At 40.8% G+C, this 25,221-nt stretch overlaps 1 protein-coding gene across 6 annotated transcripts; it reads left to right on the top strand.

The window, feature by feature from the left end:
• The first annotated feature begins 678 nt into the window (after positions 1–678).
• Positions 679–24,904, top strand: VWA5A (von Willebrand factor A domain containing 5A). 6 transcript variants are annotated; one of them, XM_077893964.1, is made up of 19 exons: positions 679–836; positions 2,144–2,336; positions 4,025–4,074; positions 4,194–4,396; positions 4,702–4,924; positions 5,045–5,220; positions 5,508–5,622; positions 9,071–9,240; positions 9,503–9,591; positions 9,797–9,941; positions 10,388–10,467; positions 14,112–14,226; positions 15,091–15,255; positions 15,534–15,634; positions 15,873–16,126; positions 18,257–18,394; positions 20,253–20,383; positions 23,175–23,301; positions 23,861–24,904. In XM_077893964.1, the coding sequence occupies exons 2-19, from the start codon at positions 2,272–2,274 to the stop codon at positions 23,938–23,940; spliced, it is 2,427 nt and encodes an 808-aa protein (XP_077750090.1). In that variant the 5' UTR covers positions 679–836; positions 2,144–2,271; the 3' UTR covers positions 23,941–24,904. The 6 variants fall into 6 exon arrangements, with proteins under 6 accessions (XP_077750090.1, XP_077750089.1, XP_077750088.1 ...); XM_077893963.1 differs by having other exon boundaries at positions 4,028–4,074; positions 9,068–9,240; XM_077893962.1 differs by having other exon boundaries at positions 680–836; positions 9,068–9,240.
• The last annotated feature ends 317 nt before the right edge of the window (positions 24,905–25,221 follow it).

Raw genomic sequence — 25,221 nt, forward strand, 5'->3', positions numbered from 1 at the left:
CATTATTTCTCTTTTATAAATAAGACAACAAACTCAGTAAATATGACTGACATTGCAGAGAGCAAGATCAACCTGAGTTTTCATACATATTACCTTTACCTATACATATTCTCAATAGCAATATGATTTTATCTTTAAGTCTCAGATTTGAATATCATTTTGAAATAAACAAGACATAAGAAACTTGAGCTTCTAGTGTCCTTTAGTCAGGAAAATGAGGATAGATATTCTCACTTACTTACATTGTTACCCTCGCCATCAAAAACCGTCCCCCCCAAAAAACCCAAAACCAATCACCTTAATTTTATGATCCTTATGCAAAACCCATAAACCACCCATGACTGGAAGACTTGGTCCCTGTGGGCATTGCCCTGTCTCCTTGTCCCAACCCCCAGCCCCATGCTGTTAGGAAGGATGCAATCTTGGGACAAATGACTCAAATTAGAGATGGAGAGTTGATAATACAATGCCCATACAGTTTTGGGCCTACTGCACTGTATTATTAGCAGGGCCTAGTGCACAGCAAGCCCTTGATAATTGAATGTGTTACAGAAATATGATGTGACTTGATGTGATTGTTGATGTTACCGTTCAAGCATTTCACTGGTTTAAAAAAAAAAAAAAATCTCTTCCCTTTATCTACCCTCTGTTCCTTCCCCAAATGAGGCAAAGGAAAACAAGCAAACGTTCTAGGGTTGAAGAATTTTCCGTTGATCCCTTAATGAAGTGGTCGCTACTTTATAACCGGTCCCTAGAAGGGGCAGGTCTTCCTGGAAATTTTGACAGCAGCTGTTTGCTTCTGGCTGTGACTCGGAGCCCTCAGCCTGCGGGAGAAGGTAGGTGACCGGGCAGCCCACTCGGCCCCATCCCACCTTCCACCCTGACGGCTGAGACCTGCCCTTCCTCTGCCCCAAAGCTTCTGGGGCTTGTTTGAACTGCAAACCCAAGGGATGGGGGATTGAGTCCTGGTGTTCGGTCCCTGGGGGGTTTTCTGCAGTTTAGGGGAATCTTATGGGCGCTGGGAAAGGGATTTAGGCATCTCCTGATCCTCTCGAGATCCCCCCCTTTTTTTTACTTTCCTTCTCTTTCCTCTTTCTTTCCTCTTTCTTTCTTTCTTTCTTCTTTCTTTCTTTCTTTCTTTCTTTCTTTCTTTCTTTCTTTCCTTCCTTCCTTCCTTCCTTCCTTCTTTCTTTCCTTCTTTTTCTTTCCTTCCTTCCTTCCTTGTAGAAAATTGCTGTTTCCTCAATTTTATCTAATTTAATGATGTGGAAATGAAGTTTAAAACCTCCCCCTCCCGCGCCCCCAGCGGGATTGCAGCACCCTTTCGTATAGATATTCAAGGGGCTGACTCTGATGCCCCTGTTAATGCTTGGACGCTGCAAATCTAGGGCTGAAATTTTAAAGATGCAATCACTTTGCGTTTCTCTCCAAGCCCCACTGCGCATTCAAATCGCCTGTTGGGCTGCATCACGAGTTTTCCAAGGGTCCCCTGCAACAGGCTGCGGGGAGTGGCTCACTGCGCCGCTAGCGCTCGGCTCCTCCCTCTCCCTGGAGGGCGGCTGAACTGCAGGGTGCAGAGACTTCTGGATCCCTGAAGGGCCCCCTTAACACGCAGCCCCCAGGCTCAGTGAGCAGCCCCCCCCACACCCCCCGCCTTTCTCCCAGCTGTCTCAGAATCAAGGCTTTGACCTGGGTCACCTCCCTCTTTGCCTACCTGTTGCTGGGTGCATTTCTGAAATGCCATCCCGAGGGACAGAGGACTGTGACCCACCATAGTTTATACTGCGAAGGGTCCAGGAGAAGCTGCAGAAAAGCAAATTTCCCTAAGTGAGGGGTTTGTGCTGGGGTTAGAATCAGGACATAGGAAAAAAAAAAAAAAGAATCAGGACATAGAGCTGTTTCTTGGTAGGAGACACCCCTCTGCTTCTGTGTCTTTACCTGAAAGCCACCATGGGTGAGTATTGCCACCCTTTGAGCTTTGGCTGTGGTACCCCTGGCTCCTGGGGCCTTCTGTTTTTCAGCTTCCTACTGATGTTCGAGATTCTTCTCTCCCCCAGCACCAGCCTGTTCCACCAGAGATCTTACCCCAGTCAAGTGTCTGCAGGATAACCCTTTTCCTGAACACTCTCTCCTCTCCCCACAGCTGCTTGACTACCCTGTTTCTGTCAAATGTGAGCCATATTGCCACAGTTGGTTTTTAATCCAGTTCTTCAAAATAACAAACACGGACAAAAAACCTGATTAATTGGTGCTGACCTGTGGAGATGGGGGATGGTATATAAGAAGCACCATTGCTATCAGACAGATGAGCAACATGGACGTTGCTCTGGATTGGGGTAGGGTGCGAGGTTTTAAGTGGTGACTGGGATGAGCACAGAAGGCCTGCTGAAAGCTTTCGGAATCCTCAGTGGGGGTGGGGGCGTTGCTCTAGGAGGGGAAGTTGCCTCTCTCCAGAGCCTATATGTTTTTCTGGCCTGTGGATTCCTGAATGAAAGTTGGGCTTTCCAGTGACTTATCTGCCCCTGGAACTCTGGATAAGGACATTAGTTTCACTTTCCTTCAGCATTCTCTGTGCACCAGGCAACTCCATTTTAGCTCCTGAAGGGGTATTTTCAGTGAAAAGCCCCCTAACTGCTGCTGGGGGTTGCAGATCATGTCACCCTTTGACAGAGCAGGGAGAGGCAAGGTCACAAGTGATTCTATTCAGAATGGTGGGAGGGCAGCTTCCAGGGGCCCTAGGACCAATGATTAGGACTAGACCTACATGTTGATTCTCTGGATGAAAGAATCATAATGTAAGTCATGATCTAGGTATGTCAATTTATCTCCTTGTTACCATATCACAAGAAGTGGTTGTCTAGTGGGACTCCTGGGGGGCTCAGCGGTTGAGCATCTGCCTTTGGCCCAGGGTGTGATCCTGGAGTTCTGGGATCAAGTCCCACATCGGGCTCCCTGCATGGAGCCTGCTTCTCCCTCTGCCTATGTCTCTGCCTCTCTCTCTCTGTGTCTCTCATGAATAAATAAATAAAAATCTTAAAAAAAAAAAAGAAGTGGTCGTCTAAGATCATAATAAAATTTGGAAGATAACAGGATGACGTGATTGAAAATAGAGGATGTGTTACATATATGATATTTATTTATGCATATTAGAATATCTTGGACAGGGATCCCTGGGGGGCTCAGCGGTTTAGCGCCTGCCTTCGGCCCAGGGTGTGATCCTGAAGACCTGGGACCGAGTCCCACATCAGGCTCCCTGCATGGAGTCTGCTTCTCCCTCTGCCTGTGTGTCTGCCTCTCTCTCTCTCTCTCTCTCTCTCTCTCTGTCTCTGTCTCTCATGAATAAATAAATAAAATCTTAAAAAAATTAATGAATAAAACATTAAAAAAAGAATATCTTGGACAGAGGAAGCCAACAGTGGTTTCAATTATGAGCCCCCAAAGAAAGTCATAAAGTAAGTGATCTAAGTTGCAGGGGACCATTTTGGATCAAGCCGGTCTCTGGATAGCATGATCCAAAGTAATAGCCAAGGTCTATTTAACAACTTTAACAATTAAAACAGGAGCAAGACTAGTTTATTATCATTCATTAAATGCTTCCTATAAGCCAGGTACTATTCTAGGGACTTCCTATATAAAAATTTACATATGCGTCTAAGACAGGTATATGGTTTTCATTTACAAAGAGAATGTTGAGGTTCACAGGGGTTAAGTGCATTACACCTATTCCATGTAGCTAAGGAATGGTATATTAAACTCGACTTTGAAAAAATGGAACTGGTATTTGAACCAGCCTCAGGGTGTTTCAGAGACTTCCTGTTTAGTGGGGACTTCCCCACTTGGGTCTGGCATTTAGAAGGAGCCTTACTATTGGCATCTTTGTCCCCTTCTTTACAGCTACTTTCTCCTTCCCAGCTCCATTATTAATCCTGAGTATATTCTGCTGCTGGAGAGAAGCACTTAAGTCTGGTATTTGAATAGATAATCCCCACCATATCACTGTATTCACGGTGTGTCTTTTCCACAGTAGCCCCATGGCGCTCCCTGGTGGTTTACTAACCCGCGGTGAGGAGCCAGGTAAGCTTGATTCATGACCCTTACTTGCCACTGTCCCTTTGGCATCTTGCCCCATGCCTGGCTGGCAGGAGGACTTCTATTAAAGTTTGTTCACCTCTTGTACTCTGGTCTATCTCCAGTACCACTGAAGAGCATCAGTGTAACCTTGTCCATTCGTGAGTTTGTGGCTGGTGTGTCTGCCACCTTAAACTATGAGAATGAGGAGGAAGTTCCTTTGGAGACCTTTTTTGTGTTCCCCATGGATGAAGACTCAGCTGTCTACAGCTTTGAGGCTGAGATTGATGGGAAGAAAATTAAAGCAGAATTAAAGGATAAGAGGAAGGTACTCGGGATGAGTAGATTATCTCCTCCCTCCCTTTATTTCCTTAATATATATGCAGGATCTCTACACACCTTCATTAAAAATGCTGATGTTGAATGCTTTCTTCAATTCCCTTTAGCTGGTATTTTCCTAAAATCATCTGGGGTGGGGAGCAGGGGCATCAATCAGAGGCATTCAAAGTTTAGCTGTGAGCCTGGCAGGCCTGATCGTAGGCCTTCTCCATTAATTTCTGTTTTCTGTACTACTCATCTCTTCATTCAACCAAGCCACCTTTGATATTGCCTCTCTTTCCCCATTCTCCTTAGGCCCACAGCATCTATGAGAGTGCCTTAAGCAACCGCCGCCAAGCTTTCCTCCTGGAGGAGGACAGGTACTCCAGGGACGTCTTCTGTTGCAATGTGGGGAACCTGCACCCTGGGTCAAAGGTGGCACTCACTCTGAAGTATGTGCAGGAGCTACCCCTGGAAGCAGATGGGACCCTACGCTATGTGCTCCCAGCTGTCTTGAATCCTCGATACTGTCGCCCTGGTGAGTATCCTTTCTTTTCGAATACTGGTGGTAGGTGATATAATTTGGGAAACCCCTCAAGGGTGTAGAGGTGCTAAGAAGTGTGGGAAGGGGAAACAGAACTAAGGTAACTCTTTGTAGGATCATCTGAGGACAGTTGCCTAAATATGAAGACTCCTGTAGTCCCTTTGGAGGAACTGCCCTATACATTCAGCATGATTGCCACCATCAGTTCCCAGCATGGCATTGAGAGGATCCAATCCAACTGCCCCTTCAGTCCTATGGAGTACCTTGGAGATGATAAGACCTCTGCTCAGGTAATTCATAAGAAAGCACTGTTGTTGCTGGCACCTCTATTCTTTGGGTTCTGATCTTGTTTCTCAGTCCTTCCAAAGTGTTCCCTATTTTCCCTATTAACTAGAGGGAATCCCACTTTGTTCCTTCTTTATCCTTGTTTCTTCTCCAGAGCCTTCTCTATTCTTGCCGCTGCTCCTGACCACGCGCTCTCTTGTGGAAGAAGCCTACAGTGCTCAGTTCTAAACTCAGCCCCATGCAACAAGCAGTGATAGTTCTAACATGGATCTTTTGCTTGTTTTCAACTCAGGTTTCCTTGACTGAAGGACACAAATTTGATCGAGATGTGGAACTCCTGATTTACTACCGTGAGAAGCATACCCCCAGTGTAGCCGTAGAGATGGGGCAGGCTAAAGACAACCCAGGTATTCTCTTTTTTCCTTTGTAGTTAACCTCTTAAAAGGGAACTCCTGTCTTGGAATTGTTTTGTTTTTTTCTTTTTTTTCCCTTCTATCCAGTAGTGGGTAAAGCATTCAAATAGCTTATATTTTAGTGTGCAAAAATGGTTAGATACAATGAGTTTCACGCGATTGTGTCATGTAGACAAATGTAAGTGGATCAGTAGGTAACTGGATCAAGGACATGGACAAATAATTCACAAGAGGAAACACAACTAGTTTACAAACACAAATGACAATGATCAGTCTCTGCAAGTATGGATAAAAATGAAATAAAAACAATGGAAGCTTGTACCTCTTAAATCCCTTTTATCTATTTCTATTCTATTCTATTTCTATTCTATCTCCTTAACTATTATCGATTGTACTAAGAGGTATAAACTTCCAGTTGCAAAATAAATAAGTCACAGAGATGAAAAGTAGAGCACAGGGAATAGAGTCAGGAAGATTGCAATAATATTGTTCGGTGGCAGATGCTGACCACACTTATTACTGGTGAGTGCTGAGTAATGTAGAGTTGTTGAATTTGAAATACTATAATACTTGTGTTAATTATACACAAGTGTTTATTATTATCAATAAAAAATTAAACATTCATTTGCAGGGAAAAAATAAAAATAATGATGTGACATTTCAGTTTTTAAATTATCAAAGACTTCCAAATCTGATAATGCCTCATCAATCCATCTTCAGAGATTTTTCATCTCACCCTAGTATCTTAATTTCTAAGACTAAGTTTAGTTTTGTAATAAATTTAGTTTATTGGGACATCTGGGTGGCTCAGTGGGTTGAGCATCTGCCTTTGGCTCAGGTCATTATCCTGAGGTCCTGGGATCCAGCCCCAAATCAGGCTCCTTGCTCATCAGGGAGCCTGCTGCTCCTTTTCCCTCTGCTTCTCCCCCACCACTCACACTCTGTCCTTCTCTCTCTCTCAAATGAATAAATACATTTTAAAAAATCAAAAAAATAATTTAGTTTTATTAATTTCTTTAATTTCTCTTATTTTCTAAATTTTCTTGACTACATGTGCACTTTTCCTTATTACTGCTATCACCCATGTCAGTCTGTTGCTCTCTTGAAGCCTTCCTAGGCAGCCAACCTTGGATTTCAGGGATCCTGAAGCCTCACTAGAGAGATACTTCTGAAGCATTTTCCACATTGGTGGAATGGAAGGATGTTTGGGGACAGCTTGGATTAGGTTCCTTACTTCTGTAACTACAACTACTATGAAGACCATTTCCTGTAGTTGGTCCTTCATAGCCATCCTCTCTCATTGTTAATGTTTGGCCAAGATTGCTGAGAGCTCCTTAGTTTGTACTCACTTGTTCAACCATTTTTCCTTCATGCAAGCTGTCCATGCTAAAGCCCTTGGTGGGGCTCCATCTTAATCAGGTTTGCTCCATCTCCTCTTCCATGAAGCTCCATGCTCTGTCTTTATACATTAGTTTGGTCCTTTTGTACTGCTTTTGTCCTTTCCCTTTTGTGGGTTCTCCCTTGGGTGCCCATGAAATACTCCCACTGAAGAACTAGTCTTCTGTTAGGATTATTTTAATCCACCAGAGAAAGTTTTATAATGCTGAATCTTAGTAGGTATGAATTGAGATTTCAATTCCTTTCCTTCCAAGAAATTCCCTTGGCCCCCATGCAGAATTCCTGATCTGTTCCTGTGGTAAGCCCTGTAGGCCAGAGGGGAGAGCAAGGGCAGCCTTTATGATCTTGTGACTCCCTTCTAGCAGGGCCACTCAGATCATATATCTGGTCAAGACAACCTGCTGTTCCCATCCATATAAAGAAACAAATGACAACTGGGAGCTGAGGTCACTAAAACCATTGAGAGTTCTCAATGAAGCATACCACTATGTGATGAAAATACAAAATATGTATTTATGTTAAGTACTTAGAATGTACTTAACTAAATATCAAGAACATGATTTTTAAAAATTGTACGTATAATTCAATAAAATAACATAAAAATTATAAAGAATTTTCTAGAATTGTTATTAAAAGTTTAACCTGAGCTAAGCCCTAGGTTGAGTCCCTTACATGTATGATATCACTTAACCCTTAAAATAATCATGAGGCAGATATCACTAATTGGATTCTTCAGATGAAGAAACTGAGGTTAGCAAACACAGGAGCTAGGGCCTGAAGTGCCTTATTTAAAAATGAGGAAGCAGAAACTAGTGAAGGTGAAAATAATATGAACCAAGCCAAAGGAATTATAGTAGAAATATCCAGATAGTACATACTGTGTATCTGGGATTATCCTAAACACATTAGATATATGTACCCACTTCATTGTCATGGCAACCTTTCTGACTTACCAGTCTAGCACCGATTCCACTACAATCAGCTGTGTCTTAAAATGGAAAGCAATTTACCTTGCCTATTAAGAAAAGCTACTCTTCCACCATATATGCAGAAATCTGGAAGGTTTAGAACTTATCCTTGAACCAGTGGTCAAACAAATATTTGCTGAGCTGCACCCATTTTATTTGGAAGCCAGTTTGGTTGTTGGGGTATCCCAGGGCAGGAGATTAAATGGAGCCGTATCCTTTAATCATACTGAATCCCAAGGCTACTGAGAATTTAAAACTATCATCCTGGACCCACTTTATAAAATAGGATATTGGAATTCAATTCTTTGTCAACTAATATTTTCTGAGCTGCAAAACGAGTGGATATAACCTAGGCATTCTCATTTCATCTCTATCTCAATACTACCATTTCAATTCCTGCAACAGTTTTCACTTATTTCTCAAAATAAAATCAAAACGTTGACAACTCGGTGACAAAGGTCAAACTCTCATGGTTTCCTTCACAGTATTGTTTGGGTGATGCTATTAGAGTCTAACACACATCCCAGTTCTGGAGAGTATCAGTGAGTATTTCATACCCAAAGCAGGCAAACTTTCCTTGGTATGAATGACCCTATACTCTCAGCTCTTGCAAACTGTCAACATATGAATTGCCCATGAGCTTCATTTTTTTTTCAAAAGTGTAAAGACTTAAACAAGGATCCGTGTAATAAATTTCCCATTGATTTGAAGGGAAGGTGTCTTTGCAAATAAATTAGCTTCATTCTTCTGACAAATGCTGGAACATTTTCAATTCATGCATTTCACTCATTTACCTAGCTGCTAGGAAACTAGCATATAATTATATATTTTAATTATTGTTTGTGCCTGGTAACCTCTACCTCCTTTTTTCTCTTTCATATCTTTTCTGTTTCTATATCTTTTATGTTTATAACTCACCTCAAATCCTTTGCCAGCAGATCCAGTACGAAGATCAAACAGTGTTATAGATTTGGATTTTTTCAACTCCTTATATAACTCACTACAATTGATTCTTGAGGTCTTTAGTATTCTTGAGTTCCTTTTCATGGTAAAATGTTCTTATCCTTTCACAGTAGATGGTTTGATGAAGGATCCATCTGTGATGGTGTGTTTCTATCCAAACATCCCAGAAGTTGAGTCACCAGTTATCTGTGGAGAATTTGTCTTCCTCATGGACCGCTCAGGAAGTATGCATTGCCCCATAAGTAAACAGGATAAATCTCAGCTGCGCATAGAGGCAGCCAAGGTAAAACTAGTTACTTCCTTTTTCTGGTCACATGCACAAATGAGGATGAATCTTTGGGGTTAAGTTAGGGTCCATCTGGAACTTTGAATGTGTTCACCATCTGCACTACATCTAACATGACCATAACATGCTAGTCTTATTATATAAGGGCCTGGACTCAAGAAGTGGGTGAAGGCCCACCCTCACCCCCCTCAAGAGTCAGGTTGACAGCATCTGTGCCTGAGAGGATCCTCTCTCACTATCTCCTCCTCTCTTCCTTCAGGAAACACTGATTTTGCTGCTGAAGAGTTTGCCTATAGGCTGTTATTTCAATGTCTATGGATTTGGAACTTCCTATGAGGCATTCTTTCCGTAAGTTTCTAGAAAGTCCATAGAGAGTCCAAAAAGATACTTTAAAGAAAGGACTAGATTGTTGAAGGGGGTTACTGTATGGTTCACTTTGGCATTGGGCATTTCAGGTGAGGTTGTTTACAGTGGGGGCATCTCGATTCAGGGACTCGATACTATATGATTTTGAACAGCTATCACATCACTGGGCATGTTTGTTTTTTCTCAGGAATAGCGTGAAATACACTCAGCAGACCATGGAGGAAGCACTGAGGAGAGTTCAGCTTATGCGGGCTGACCTGGGGGGCACAGAAATCTTGACACCACTCCAGATCATCTACGGGGAACCTTCCATCCCGGGCCACCCCCTACAGGTAGGACCTGGAAGAGAGCTAATAGAAGGAAGAGGAGAAAATGAAATCTCTGTTCAAGAATCTGTTCCTGAGCTTCATTGTAGGATTGTTAAAATATGACATATAATTCAGGGCCTCCTATCATATAATAAAGAGAAAAAAGGAGGCATGTAATAGAATTCCTCTTCCTTAGCTCTGTGCTGTGGGCTGTGGGTGATGGAAGTCCTTTTGCAAAGTGCCACAGAAGCCTGCGGTGAGACGAGAAGGGAGAGGTGAGGAAAATCCCAGGTGCCCAACAAATTTTGGGAGAACGTGGTGCAAGTGACCATGGAAAATTAGGGACCTCATGCCAGTCTGCAGAGGCATTGATCTCTGGAATGAAATGGTTGATTTTTCCCAAGGGTATACTGTGGTATCTGAAAAATGGTCTTCACAGAGATTTGATGAATGTCTTCTTCTTTTGACAGCTTTTTATCTTCACAGATGGAGAAGTTACTGACACATTTAGCGTAATTAACGAAGTCAGGAGGAACAGGACGAAGCACAGGTATGAAGAGAATGTGATTTCTGGATAATTGACCCATCTAGTGCCACATGTAATCTAGTGCCACAAGATCCCAGTGTTGACATTCCTTTCAGAGGACAGAAGATTCTAGAAGTTTAGTTTTACTAGCCAACAAGCTTTTTCTACATCATTTCCCCCTCTACTAAAAGATAAAAGTAATTTTCTAAATAATGTCAATAATGCCACAAAGTTATTGTCCCTTATTCTTTCTAAACCACAATGGAAACCAAAATTGAATAATATGAGGGTTTTTTTAACCATAAACATTTCTATCAAAGTAGAGCGTACACAAAGCTATACAAATCTCAAGGATACAGCTGGATGAATTAGAGTTGGTCACAACCAACTTTTTCCTCTCCAAAGGAAATAGCTTTCTTAACTTAAAGCACCATGGATTATTTAATCTTTACTCTGGGAAAGATCCTCAGCTTTTCATTATCTTTCATGACACTGATATTTTCAAAAAGTACTAGCTGGTTATTTTTGTATATTTATTTGACTATTTAAATTCATGTTGAGGGTAATATTAAACATTTTGGGAAAAATACTTATATTGTAAGTATTTTAAAAGACTTCAGAGGGAACATGTTCAACACTGCATCAATAAGTGTGATTGTTGACTATAGATTTTTTTGTAGATTCTTTTATCAGATTAAAGAAACTTTGCTTCTGTTTGGAGGGCTATCAGATTAAGGAAATTTTATTTCTGTTTTGAGATTTCTTTGTTCTTTTTTTTTTTTTTTACAAAAATAATGAATGTGGAATTATATCAAAGATAACTTATGTATATATTTAGATGAATGTATGATTTTATCTTTTTTATTGTGTGAATTTTAATGACCAGTGTTAGACCAATTTTGCATTTCTGAAATAAAACCAAATTAGTTGTGGTCTATTAACCTTCTCTATGTATTTTTGGATTCAGTTGGCTAAACCTGTTTGGAATTTTTAAATCTGTTTTCATGAGAAATATTAACACGTATTTTCTTTTCTTATAATATTCTTGTCAGGTTTTGATATCAATGTTACACTGTCATCATAAAATAAGCTGAGGAGAGTTGTCTATTTTTCTATTATCTGAAAGATTTTCTTTATTAAATGTTTACTAGAAGTTGCCAAGAGGCTGTTCTTATGGGAAAGTTTTTAAATCTCTTTAATTGAAATGGACTATTCATACTTCCATATGTTTTTGCTTTTTATGAGAGTTTGTATATTTTATCTAAATTTTCAAATTTCTTTTCATAAAATTCTCTTGTGCTGTATTATCTTATGCTGTTGTTAAATTTTGCAGAATCTGTGATATATTAGCTTTTCTTTCCTGATGTTGATTATTTGTGTTTTCCCTGTTTTTCTCCTTGTCCTAAATGCTTGTCAATTTTAATAATCCTTTCAGAGCACCAGTACTTTTAAGGTTTTAAAATCCTCTCTATTGTATGATAGTTTTTTCTGTCAATAATGCTTTCCCCCATCTTTATTATTTCCCTTTAAATTCACTCCTGTATTTATTCATTTCCCTTTAAATTCTTTGGGTTTACTGGCAGTTCTTTTTCTAATATCTGGAGATGGATACTCAGGTAGTTGATTTTGAGACTTCTTTGTCTTTTCTAATATATGTATTTAGAACCTTAAATTTAAGCATATCTACATCTGAATCTTAATTCTAGATCTGTCACTTTCCATTGACATCCACTTAAGATTTTCTAATTACCATTATGATTTTTTTAAAGCCTATGCTATTCAGAAGTTTAGTGTATAATTTCCCATTTGGAGACTTTTCTATTCTCTTGTTAGTTGTCAAGATATTTTATATGAAAAGCCATAGAAATTCTTAGAACCTCTAGATGATGTTATCTTCCCTCTGTGAGGATGTACTCTGCTTCTGATGGGTTGCTAGACTAGAAGCAGATAATCTGAGTCCAATTAGAGTCAAATGACTGAAGCTCATTTGATGGCTAGTTTATTTCAGATCCCTCTCTACCTCTGGGCTGTAGTTCTACAGGGTTGTATTAAAAAACCTGGGGTATCTATAAAGGCACCTTTTCTTTGGAAAGTCCAAGTCTGAAACTGCTTGGCTTCTTAGTCTTTGAGCCATCCATTTTGTACTTGACACTAGCTTCAAGGGTAACAGGATACCAGATGCCACGCCCATCACTCTTGGCCTCCCTCCTCTCCATGTCATGGCCCATAGATTCCTATAGTTTTGGTAATCATTTGATATTTTCAAAAAGATTATTAAGAATATTGTATAAAGCTTTTCCAGTTCTCTACTGGCTGAAAGAAATTTGGCATTGCTGCGAGCAGAATGGTGTTCTGGTGTCCTATGGTGTTCTACTCTAAGTCAAAAATCATGTAGTTAAGTTCCACTTCTGCTGCTTGCTAGCTGTTTGGATACATCAAGTAAACTCCCTAAGTCTTAGTTTCCTCATTTGAAAATGGGAATAATAACAGTACTTACCTTATGGGTTTACTGTGAGGGTTCAAGGGTATACTTACGTAAAGCATTAAGAACTGTGCTGGACACAAAATATGTGCTATATGAATTTTTGCCATTATTATAATTATTATCCTTATTATTAATATCCAAAGAAGCACTTCAGTTCTAAGCATATTGTTAGAAATCAATAAACATTGCTTAGCTTTAGTTTTATAAATAAAACACTAATATACACATAAATGCCCTTTGGAAGCCATAAGAAATGTAAGCTACAGTTGTAGGATCTTGTTGGAAATTTGAAGGTGTTAATATCAAGATGTGATCTCTAGGGGGCACTGTCATAGGTAGGTTACCATAATTAGAAATTCGGTTCTTAGCCCTACAATTTTAGAGTATTAGTCCTGTTGCTGACGTCACTAGAATTGGGGATGATGATTCACATTAACCCAGTTCAAAAGAGACTGATACAGAAGCCAAAATTCCAATGTATTAATTTACAATGAGAAATCTCATTGTCATGCCTTCTAAAAATGCTTCTATTACTATTATCAACACATTCTGTCTATAAACAGTTCCATCTGGGAAGCAAATTGTGATTACAAAGCTATTTGGTGCACATAGACTATGGCAGGGAGAGAACTCTCCAGTTAAAACCCTTTCCTACCCTAAGACTAGTCTTGCCATGGCAGATGGGGTTCCAGTACAATATTAGTCAAGCATTGATGATAGGGGCTATTTTGTCCTAACTCAGCACTGTCTGATGAACCAATTCTTTGGATTTATTATTGAAATAATTGATGAGGCTATAGTCCTGTGGTTTTTGTTTTTGTTTCTTTTCTGCCTCTAGAATCAGTATAATATATATTTTTACCAGGGGGCTCTTACGGTCAGATAGACCAGTACTCAAATGTTATCTGCACCGTAGTAGGTGTGCGATCTTGGACATATTTCTTAAATTCTTTGGGCTTCTGTTTCATATCCATAAAATGAAGCATAAGCCTGCCTCTTAGGAATCTTGTAATGATTAAATTACATCATTAAGGCATTTAGTCTCCTGAAATATAGAATCTGCTCAATAAATTGTAGCTATTATGCTTTTGGTCAAGGAAAAGACTATCTCTTTAGGTATTCTTGACAAGTATGTATTAATGTTATAATTTCACTCTAAGCTCTTATCCTTGTACAATTGCAGATGTTTCTCCTTTGGTATTGGAGAAGGAGCCTCTACCAGCCTAATAAAAGGCATTGCCCGTGTAGCAGGCGGCACTTCAGAATTTATCACCGGCAAGGCCAGGATGCAGTCCAAGGTGAGGGGCAGGCCTTGTGTCCAGAGGTGGTGATCCAGAGGGAGTGTGGAGCAGAGGGGACATTGCCACAAAAGCAGAAGCAACAGCTTGACACTAGGATTCATATTCTTTTTTTTTTTTTAAGATTTTATTATTTATTTATTCATGACAGACAGAGAGAGAGAGGCAGAGACACAGGCAGAGGGAGAGGGAAAGAAGCAGGCTCCATCCAAGGAGCCTGACGTGGGACTGGATCCTGGATCTCCAGGATCGCGCCAAACCTCTGAGCCACCGGGGCTGCCCGATTCATATTCTTATACCCATAATGCCTTGGGCTGTAATACACAGTGGGGCTACTTTTGGCCTTATGTAAAAGGGGCCCACTATAGTTTCTAGAGAAATGGCCTCTGATCCTACTAGTTGGAAGTCCAGAGACAAGATACTGGAAGAGGTTAGGGTTTTGTGTATAAGAACAGAAATGGAGAAAAAAAGAATTTTGACTGTCATGATTTAGATCCTACAAGTGTGCTTGAGGAACTCTTTTGGTTGGCTATATCCTATCTTCCATGCAAATGAAACAAAGAAAACAAGAAGGAACAATGTAATATGTCTGGTGGATTGGTGAGGTGGTACACTGATACTGCTTTTGGTTAGTACACACAAGGGAAGGCGTCTTTGACCTCTGCTGCTACTTGTGAGTTCCTCTTTCTTGGGTGGTGTCATCCTTTACCTTATCCTCCCTTACCATGTTCTAGTAGTATTAAGGAATAGACATAGCATGTACTGTGTTGCATAGAATCTGATGTATAATAAATGTTCAGCTAATAGTGGTTATTATTGCTATTATTATTTTCTCTGCTTACTCTGTTCTCTTTCCTCCACCAGGCTCTTAGTGCCTTAAAACGTGCTCTACAGCCTGCAGTAGAAGATATTTCTGTGAGCTGGGATTTGCCTCGTGGCCTGTCTGCTAAAATGCTTTCACCAGAACAGACTGTCCTCTATAGGGGTCAGAGGTTAATCATCTATGCCCTTTTGAGTGGGACCATGCCGGTGAGTTCCTATTCTTATTTGTTCCTCTCATCAGAGTAGCTACTTCCCTCAACTCTGCTCTGGACAATTTTCTTAAAACTGGTGGAGTCTCATCAAGAGATCACACTTGCCGGGTAGAGCCTGCTAACACTGTTCTCCATAATTTCAGGGTTCTGATTTCCTCAGCAACCTGGTTCCTAGTCAGACATTTTCATGTGTTGGGTTGGGGTGTTTCCTCAGCTATGACTTTTACTTGGTGACTCTCCCTTCCATTGTGTCTATTCTTGTCTACTTTGTAGCCAGCAGATGCGACAGGAGAAGTCTGCCTCAAATACATGCTCCAGGGCAAGAGTTTCGAGAATAGGGTGACATTTTCTCTGCAACCCAAGCCCGATGACAAGTGAGAATTCAGTTGCTTTGTTATTTTTGTTCTTTTGTGTTTTTGTTTTGTTTTGGTCTCTGCTATTCTTGAAAGGCTTGGTTTCCTTCCTCTTAATTTGGGGGGCTCAGTTGTGTCCCTACAATCACTTTGCCTTTGTAACCCATTCAAGTCTTATATATCTCTTTATCTGGCTTTTTCCTCACTCTACTCATGCTAACTTTTGAGGGCCCTGAGTAACGGGATGATTTTCTTTTAGCTTCACCATTCACCGCCTTGCTGCTAAGTCCTTTCTCCAGACCAAGGATATGGGCTTCAGGGACACTCCAGCAAAAGATAAAAAAGATGTGCTGAAGGTCAGCATTGACTGTGGAGTCATAAGCTCCCAGACAGCCTTCATTGCCGTCAACAAAAGTCTCAACAAGCCAGTTCAGGGGCCTCTGGCTCGTAGGGATGTTCCAAGGCCAATTCTGTTTGGTGCTGCTTCAATGATACCACGATTCTATGGAGGTGGTGAGTTTTACCCCATACCACGATTCTATGGAGGTGGTGGATTACATTCAAACTCATGTAAAATAAAGGGCCCTGGATTTCTAAACACATCATTTGAAGCAAAAGCGTGTGACAGTGAATTTTTTCCCTTGTCTCTCCATACTTAGGATTTCTGGCTGGTTTGGTGCCTTTCTGGGGAACCAAGGAGATTCTAAATAATCCAAGGGGGAAAAAGAAACAAGGAAAATTAAAACAGAAAGTGTAAATAAATATTGAGTATTCAAACTGTCTCAATATGAAGCTGATTTATCCTATGGATAATTGGATGATTAATGATGATACAGGTGGCTGATGGTAATGGTCTGGGAGTGTTAGGGAATGGGTGTCCCAAGTGAAACCCAAGCAGCCTTGAGAATAGATATGAGGGGCTTAGTTAGAATAAGGTAGAGAAATTTCCTGGGCAGGATTCTGTGGCTGGAGGGGAATGTTTAATGTTTGTTGTAGAGACAGGCTTCAAGGTGAGCCCAGATTTTTGTTTGGACAACTGCATGTATAATGGTTCCATTTATTTAAATAGAGTAAGAGAAGAACAAGGTCAAGTTTAGAAGGTAGCATGTTGAATTATTTTTGAGTATTTTGAACTTGGGATCCTTATGGAACATCTATATGAAGATGTCCAGTAAGAAAACAGATGGGTTTGGTGCTCAGAGGAGGAGAGTTGAGGGATAAAGATACACATTTGGCAATATTTAACATCTAGGTTGTAACTAAAGATGCTGTCCCAGTATTGCCAAGTAGTTTGATTCTAGTTTACAGGCTGAGGAGCAAGAGCTTAGAGTTTCTGTCTGATGAGTTTTCAATAGTTTTAGTGAAAGAGCAAATATAACTAATGAGTATGAAACAAGACATTGTAGAATAGAGAGTTTGAGGAAAGGATTTGAAAGATGGATGATTGGAGGGTGAAATTCCAAGGGAGAAATAAAGCATTTGCCAAGAAATGTTGAGCATGCGGTTTAATTCTGATACCTTGACTTTTTTAGTGGCACTAAACTAAGGGAAGCCGAGCCCATGTGGTTCACTATAGCAGGACTCAGCAGCTTTGGTGTAAGAACAAAGAGGGTACAGTGTTGGCTCTTTTTTGAGGTTGGGATTTTGCCTGGTGTGTGATGAAAAGGAAATCAGGTACTTGGAATTGGAGAGACTGGAGAGAGAATGGTGAAGTGTTGGACCCAGGATTGAAGCTAAATAGAAAAGATACTAAATATGGAAGGAAGTGGATTGTAGGGAAAAAGCAGAGGAGACACAGATTTAGAGGTCCAGATGAAGTCAAAGACCAGGTAAAAGAACTTTGAGTCAGAAGGCTTCAAAAATTGGATATTATATGTAAAAAGTAGGATTGCTTTTTTTTTCCCCCAGTTTGTTTTTTACAGGTGGAACAATTCTGCTGGATAACAAGATTCTGGCTTGGGAGGGAGTGGCTGAAGTAGAATGAAGGCTGAAACCATTTGATTTGAGGAAGTCAAGAAGCTTTGAATGAGAGTGCTGGATAGGTTACCTACAAGGGTACTGAAATCTCTCAAGATGATGGCAGGCCTTGAAATGAAGTAGAAGTCTAGAAACTATATCTAGATACTTTAGTGCATAATGGGAAGTGACAGAAAGGTGGGAGGCAGCCCTAAATGAATGTGAGGGAGGCAGTCCAGATGGGGGTGGAGCAGTAATGAGCTGGATGCCACAATTGGAACTGAAGAGGTTGCCCATCTTACCTTCCAAACCTGGGTGCTTGGGCTGTGGTACCTCAAGAGAGCACCCAAAGAGAGAGACAGAGGGATATAGGGAAAATGGTTTTTAGAAGAAGAAATTAGTTTTGTTAAGATAAGTAGTTGGAAAAAGACTCCTGTAATGAAAGGAAAGATACAGGAAAGATCATTGGCAAGTATCAAGGGTTCCAGAGGACACAGTAGGAAAGGCTCAGGGGGTGAGGGCATGTGCAGGAGGTGGGCTCATGGGAGAAGAAAAAAATGCACAGTGAAGATGGTAGCTGAGGCAGACATGGATAGGAGGGCATGTGGCCCACATTCTCAGGGCCCTTTGCCTGTAGCAGAGAGCAGAGGATATCTCAGTCTTAATGTCTGTACTGGTGTTTTTCAGCTCATTCAAAGCCCTCATCCTCCTACTCTCCTCCTGCATCTCAGCCCACGCGGACCAATCATTACCCAAGCGTGTCATATCAGCAGGATGATTACAAACCCTGTAGGCCCATGATTAGCAAGGAGATGTGCGCTCTAGGTGAGCATCTTTCCAGGGATTTTTTTCTCACCCATATTTGTCTGTCACATATATAGGACTAGACAGGTCCCCTGCTCCTGATCATACACTAAGGAAGAAATGCATGTCTCTCAAAGAGGCCTCTCCTGAGATAGAAAGGGCTCATTCTTCCACCAACAGGATGAACTTGGAAACTCACCCAACAGGTAAGATGGGCCTCAATTCTCTTCTCTGATCTGTGGGGACTGAAGAACCAATCTTCTACGCTCTGCTTCCTTTGGCTTTCTCTAGCCAGGAGGTAATCTCTTTGAAAAGTGTCAGGCAGAGGGTGAGATTTGTCTAGCTCCTATGTTTCCCAGGGTCAGCCCACCTTCATTAGTCTACAGTGAAACCTACCGAGCAGAGCCTGGGTTAAGCCCTATTAAATGCACCCCCCTTACCATCTCAGCTCAACCAGCAGGCCTACAAGCTGGGCCCTCCCCTCCCCCTGCAGAACTCTGCTGCTGCCTTCTTTGAGCCACCTGCTACATTGGGTTTGAAAAGGGACCTTTCCATTGCTGGCTAATGACTCATTCTGTTGCCAGAGGGTGTTCCTTGGCCATTACCTTGTGTTCCAAGCAGCTGGGCTTCTCTTGTATGTGACAGATTGAATCAAAGTACATTTTACCACCAAGAGGTGCCTTTTCTACTCAAATGGTCTTAAAGGCAACTTCTTTCTAGTCTCCAGTTTTTGTAGCAAGATTTGTCATATACAGTTGTTTAATTGTTTAAACATCTTATTTGCCATTTACCCTCTTTGTATTCATTCTCTTTAGGTTGGTAGTTAAAGAGAGGGCATCAGTGTCTCAGGTGGAGTCAGATCTCTGTCCTCCAATTACTGTGGGATTTTAGGCAAATTAATTCACTTTCTAGAGCCTTAGTTCCCTCAGGTGCACAACTACCCACCTCACGGGGCTGTCATAAGAAAATTCTGAATGTTAGCCACAGAGTAGCTTCTGACTTTATGTTAGTTCCCTAGGCCTTCCTAACTTAGAATAACCCAGCTCTGACCTCTCTCGCTTATGAATCCTCTTACCCAAGTAGAGAGAAAAATTACTCAAGAGTGTTAAACTTCTGTTTTTTGTGAACTAATTAGCAACTACTTTTTGTAGGGAGCCAACAAGGGGCCTTCTTGGTACTTTGCATTCTTCCTCATGCAATAGGCATTGTTAGCTCCAGTTTACAGAGAAGACTGAGATTCCCATTTGTTATATAACCATTGCGTTTTGAGCATTAGCAAAGCTGAGATTCAAACTAAGATGATTGAAATTCAGAGCCTTAAATTTTTTGTTCCCATTAGAGTAGAATTGTTTTTTCTAGTTATGGTTATTCTTACCTGCTAATTTTTAAGTTGCTATAGGTACATCATCATATATGACAGCCAGATGTGAAATACTTTCTGTGTGGTTTTTAAGCAATTGTCCAACCACCAGGATTAGACACTAGACTATTCTTTGAGGTACACTGCTGGAGCTTCCTTTATATCTTTTGATTTTTTTTTATAATTAACATTTGAGATATACTGGTCTAGAATTTTTAAATATATGTCAAGTTTTAAGGCCCATTTACATAGAACTGGATAAAACTTTAAGCAGCATTATCACTTCCTTGTTGCTAAATTTTTAAGTCCAGCTCCCCTAGAGATAGTATATCACTCAGGTGGCCTACATTGTCACAGAGAAAATATAGGGGAAGGACTATAACAGGTATCTTGGTAAGATCTGCTTCGTTCTACGCTCTTGCGATAGCCTGTCTCTGAAGTCAGACCTGTCTTTCTCAGGTATGCTAAGGGGTCAGTGGCTCCTAATTTCTAATACTTTCTTTTTTTCCTTCCCCAAAGTCTTTGGGGATAATCATCTTGTACAGCTGATTTCCCTCCAGAATGCAGATGGTTCCTGGTATCCAGATGAAAATCTGGCTGGGATCCTAGGTAGAAGTTTAGAAGACCTACTGGCTGCAATCCCTGTCAAGGTAAGATTCAGATAAGAAAAAAGAATATGCATGCTTTTGAGAGGTTGAAGTCAGTAATGAGATTTGGGGTGAATCATGATTCAACTGAGAAAGGAGAATAGAGAAGGCCATAAACTAAATTAATTTCTCATAAATAGAGGTTGAAGATTTTTTCTTGGAATGTTAGAGCAGAAAGAACAAGAACTAATAACCTAGTTGATGGGAATCGACAGTTGACAAAGGGAGATCAAGCATCCTCTTTAAGTTTATATTCCTTGCCAATCATCTAAATTTTTTGAACAATTACTCTGTGCCAGACACTGGCTAAGCACATAACTTCCACTTATTTGTTCATCACCATAATTAAATAAGGTAAATCCTATTTGCATTGTTGTTTATAGAGAACTCTAATAATGCATCTGAGTTTACCCAGCCAGTCAGTTCTAGACTCAATTCTAGAACTGTTTTCAGGACCCACATTGCTTCTCTTCAAAATAAAGGACGTGGTCCGTAGCCTGGCAAAATTTTTCTGAAGTCAGGATAGGTGACATATTAATAGGGATGACTTAGTTATTTCAAATGTTTTTGACTATGCTGATGAGGACAAGTTATACTCCACAATTTCAAGGTAACTTACCAAATCTTCTAATTGAGAAATTGTTAAATATGGGCAAAATGCCAAAAACCTGAAGGATGGGTGTCATTCTGAATTTTCAAAATGTGAAAGGTATTTAAATAAACCTCAGAAATCCTAGAGCTGCATCACCTAATACAGTGTCTACTAGTCATGTGGCTCTTGAGCACTTGAAATATGGCTAATGCAAATGAGAAGCCAAATCCTTAATTGAATTCAAATATCCTATAACTGAAACACATGCTGATTTAAAACTAATGTAAAAAATGTAAATATTCATCAATAAATTTTATATTGATTACATGTTAAAATCACATTTTTAATATGTTAGGTTAGATAAAACATATTGGTAAAGTAATTGTACCCATTTTTATTTTTTTACATGTGGCTACTAAGACATTTAAGATTATATGTGTGTCTAGCATTATATTTCTATTAAAAAATATTGTTCTAGACCAAATAATTAAAAGGATAATTTATCAACAAACACAAAAATTATGACATTCTAACTTGGTTTCATTGGGAAACCAATGACAGGTCAGACTAACATTTCCTTCTTTGACATGGTAACTGGGCCAATAAATCCAGGGGCTCAGAAACCCTGTTGTACCTGAATTTCAGTGAGGAATTTGAATTTTGTAAATGATGAGTATATGTACTGAGAACCAACTCATTGAAAAATTCATGGCACTGAATAATGAATTTATTCAAATTCAAAACAGATTTTTAGAGCAACTAGGCTCTGAATTCTCTGGAGGTTTATATTTTCAGTAAAGATTCAGATCCCATGCTTTCCTGGTTGTAAATTTGCCAAAACTGGGAGATGAGGTATTAAGAATAATTGAGATCCCAAAAGACCTTGAACAATGAATGGTTTGCAATTTTTTGTGAAACAAAACAAAACTTACTAGTAATCAAAATGCTGTTTTTGGTTCTAAAGCCTCAACTATTTAAGTAGAGATACAAGCAAAATGACTTCAGAGTTGTTGCACAGGGAGATTTGAGGTGGTCGTCAACTGCCTGTGAACCAGCAGACATGATACATAATCGTGTATCGATGACAATGGGGTTGTGAAAAGAGCTGCTGTGTGTGTTGTATATTTTGGGCTGTGGTCATAGAATTTCATAAGTACACTGACCTTCAGATATGACCATTTAAGGAGATGTAGTTTTAAAACCATGTTTCTAGGCTAGGTCAAGCATGGGGATTCTCACTGCTTTGACATGAGCAGTCCTCTTAAAGAAGAATTAAAGGAATTGAGAATTTTGGTTAAAACAGGACTCCTAAAAAAAATAAATAAAATAAAATAAAATAAAATAAAATAAAATAAAATAAAATAAAATAAAATAAAATAAAACAGGACTCCTGCGGGCACTGAGAGGGGCACTTGACGGGATGAGCACTGGGTGTTATTCTGTATGTTGGCAAATTGAACACCAATAAAAAATAAATTTATTATTAAACAAAACAAAACAAAACAAAACAAAACAGGACTCCTCAGAGAGGACCCGATAGCTGTTTACAGATTTTAAAGGTCATGTCATAAAAGAACAATTTTTTCTTGATCTGTTGACTCCCCAAACTGAGGTTGGGACCATGGGTGAAAACTCACAGAAGACCGTTTTCTGTTCTGTGGCTGAGACTCTGTCTTGAGTGACATGAGCAATATGACTCGAATCAGAATATTGGGGCCTCCAGGCCCAGCTGTGTTGTTTGCTAGAAGGCTAACTTTGGGCAAACCATTTCACTTTTGTGAGAATCTCTTTTCTCTCTTACAAAGGCTATTATTGATAATTCCTCTTTTTTTTTTTTTTGGCAAAGATTCAAATGAAGATCTATTATACAAAGTGATTATGCATGTGTTTCATTTATCATAGCTTAGTTATCCTTGTTGGGGATGTTGTAGGACTTTTAAGCACCATCTTGATGGTTAAGCTGGATTTAGAATTTAAGACTTTTCTACCCTAAGACTCAGGGGATTGATTATTGCCCTGAGGTTCAGGGCCTGGCATTATGCCTTGCAAGGAGGAGAGGAGGTATAGAGAGAACAGGTCATCACATTTACCAGCAGGGCAAATGGGGGCAGAGCAATGAGGTGGGGAGGGAGCTGTTTGCATCCCCTGAGGGGCTGCCAGCACCCACGTGGACGCTTCAGGAAGTCTCTCTCTATGGTACAGGATGCAAATTCCTCAAGCTGGGCCACAGTCCTAGCAATGGTCTGGCTGCATTCCAATGCTAAGCAAATGAAGTGCGAGTGGGAACTTCTGGAAAAAAAGGCCAGAACGTGGATCCGCATCCACGCAGGTAGGAGTTCAATTGTTAGACCCCATCTCCTTCCCTCCAAAGGAAGGCAGCCATCTTCCCCAGCATTGAGCCCCCAGGCCTGCTAGAAGGTGACAGGGAAGGAGTTCCTGAAGTCCCCTCCCCAACAGTCCTGGGTCAGATCTTTTCTGATCTCCTAGATAGTTCTTTCCTTGGCAGGATGAGGGTGCCATCTTAAATTGAGGGAGGGTGGAGGTGAGTAAAGAGGCAAAGGGATATGGGATGCGGACTGTGAGTTGTGAGAAGGACATTAAGTGGCCTTTGTTCTCCTTGCTGTCTCACTACTATACTGAGTACAAGGCTGGACTGGAGCTCTCACTCCTTGGGGGTCTATTATTATCTCACAGCTGCTGAGTATTTCTGGGGCCTGAGAAGATGAAAGGGAGTCTAGGCAGTAGGAAAAGCAGAGCCAGGGGTATTGAAGAAAGACAAGAGCAGGAGTCAGGGGCGATGAGCAAGCAGGTGTAGGGGAGGCTGGGGGATGAATATTTACTCTTGTCATGGTTCATCCACTCTAATTCTTGTTTTCTCCTCATGGCAGCCTCCATCATGCAAGAGCTTGTGAAAGCTGCTATTGCTTTTACCAAGTCATCCGTGGACCCCGCCATCTTTGCCCTCTGAGGAGACTGTCCAGAAAATCAAGTGCCTCTTGCATGCTCCTGCCCTTTCCTTTACACTCTCCTGCTGTGGTGTGTTTTTGTATTTTACCCATATCCCATCAGTTTCTTGCCATAGGAGTGAAGGATGTCCCCCCACCCCCCGCCACCTCGCTTCTCTGTTCCAGGTTCCCTTTGGGTAGGATGATCTACCTTCTCCAGAATATACCCTCAGCCCAGTGTCAGTGGTCCCAGAGACTATTCCCTTTCTTGGAGGAATTTAAAGCATTCATAGGCAGTGATATCCCTCCTGGGTTTTCCAGAGTGACCACATGAAAGACAGGTGGCGTGGACTCCACACTATAGGGTACAAGAGTGATGTTAGGGGAATACTTGAATAAGAGAATGCTGTAAATTTTGTCTATTCCCTTTGATCTTACATATTTATCGGGACCAGACTAGTGAGCTATCCAATTTTCTATTCTAAGATAGGGCAGAGAATTGGAGGGGAGGTTGAAAGTCAACATCAGGATGGATATAACCCCAAGACCACAAAGAGAGAGACTCCAGGGGTCCACTGTGAGAGGTGGCACTTCTTGCTTGATCCTGCTTGGATTTTGCTCCCCAATACTGCATGCCTTTCCTCTCACTGCCTACAGTACTGGATTGAATCATACTCATTGGAGACAGATATTTCTCCTTAATTGTTTCTTAGTAAGAAGGTGATAATGGAATCTTTAGCCCTGGCCTGAGCCGGTGAGGCCTCTAAGTCTGGCTCTGATCCGTAATAAAGGAAAAAGTGGGTTGAAAGGCAGCTTTGCCTGAGACCTGGGCCTGGATCATTCAGCCCATGAGGAAGAAAGGAACTCCCTGTGATTGTTTCTGACCTTTGTCCCACATACTCTATCCTCGTGGAAATGACCTTGTTCCATATGCTGTCCCCTAAAATACTATTGTGTCAATATTAAAATGACTGTCTCTATACTGCATTTTCTTGTATCTAAGCTTTTGTACATTTAATGTTTGAACTTGTGTTGGTTTTATTATCCTTTGTTTTCCTTCCCAACTTTGCTGACACCTGCACCCTACACACTGTGTTCTGTCCCCATTATCTTCTGCTATAGGCTCATTTCCTATCTTAAGTGTCCTCAAGTAAAGGACTCAGAAAATCACTATTAGAATCCTGATAATAGGGATGCTTGGGTGGCTCAGTGGTTGAGCATCTGCCTTTAGCTCAGGTTGTGATCCCGGGAGTCCTGGGATCGAGGACCATATCAGGCTCCCCTCAGGGAGCCTGCTTCTCCCT

The sequence above is a fragment of the Canis aureus genome, chromosome 3 (assembly GCF_053574225.1).
Source record: "Canis aureus isolate CA01 chromosome 3, VMU_Caureus_v.1.0, whole genome shotgun sequence".
In the NCBI taxonomy this organism is placed as follows: Eukaryota; Metazoa; Chordata; class Mammalia; order Carnivora; family Canidae; genus Canis; species Canis aureus.

Coding starts and splice junctions, on each gene's coding strand:
- VWA5A (XM_077893962.1), top strand. CDS start 2,272: ATGGTATATAAGAAGCACCATTGCTATCAGACAGATGAGCAACATGGA. Junction 14,227..15,090: donor AGGCCAGGATGCAGTCCAAG/GTGAGGGGCAGG, acceptor TTCCTCCACCAG/GCTCTTAGTGCCTTAAAACG. Junction 23,302..23,860: donor GTGGATCCGCATCCACGCAG/GTAGGAGTTCAA, acceptor TCCTCATGGCAG/CCTCCATCATGCAAGAGCTT.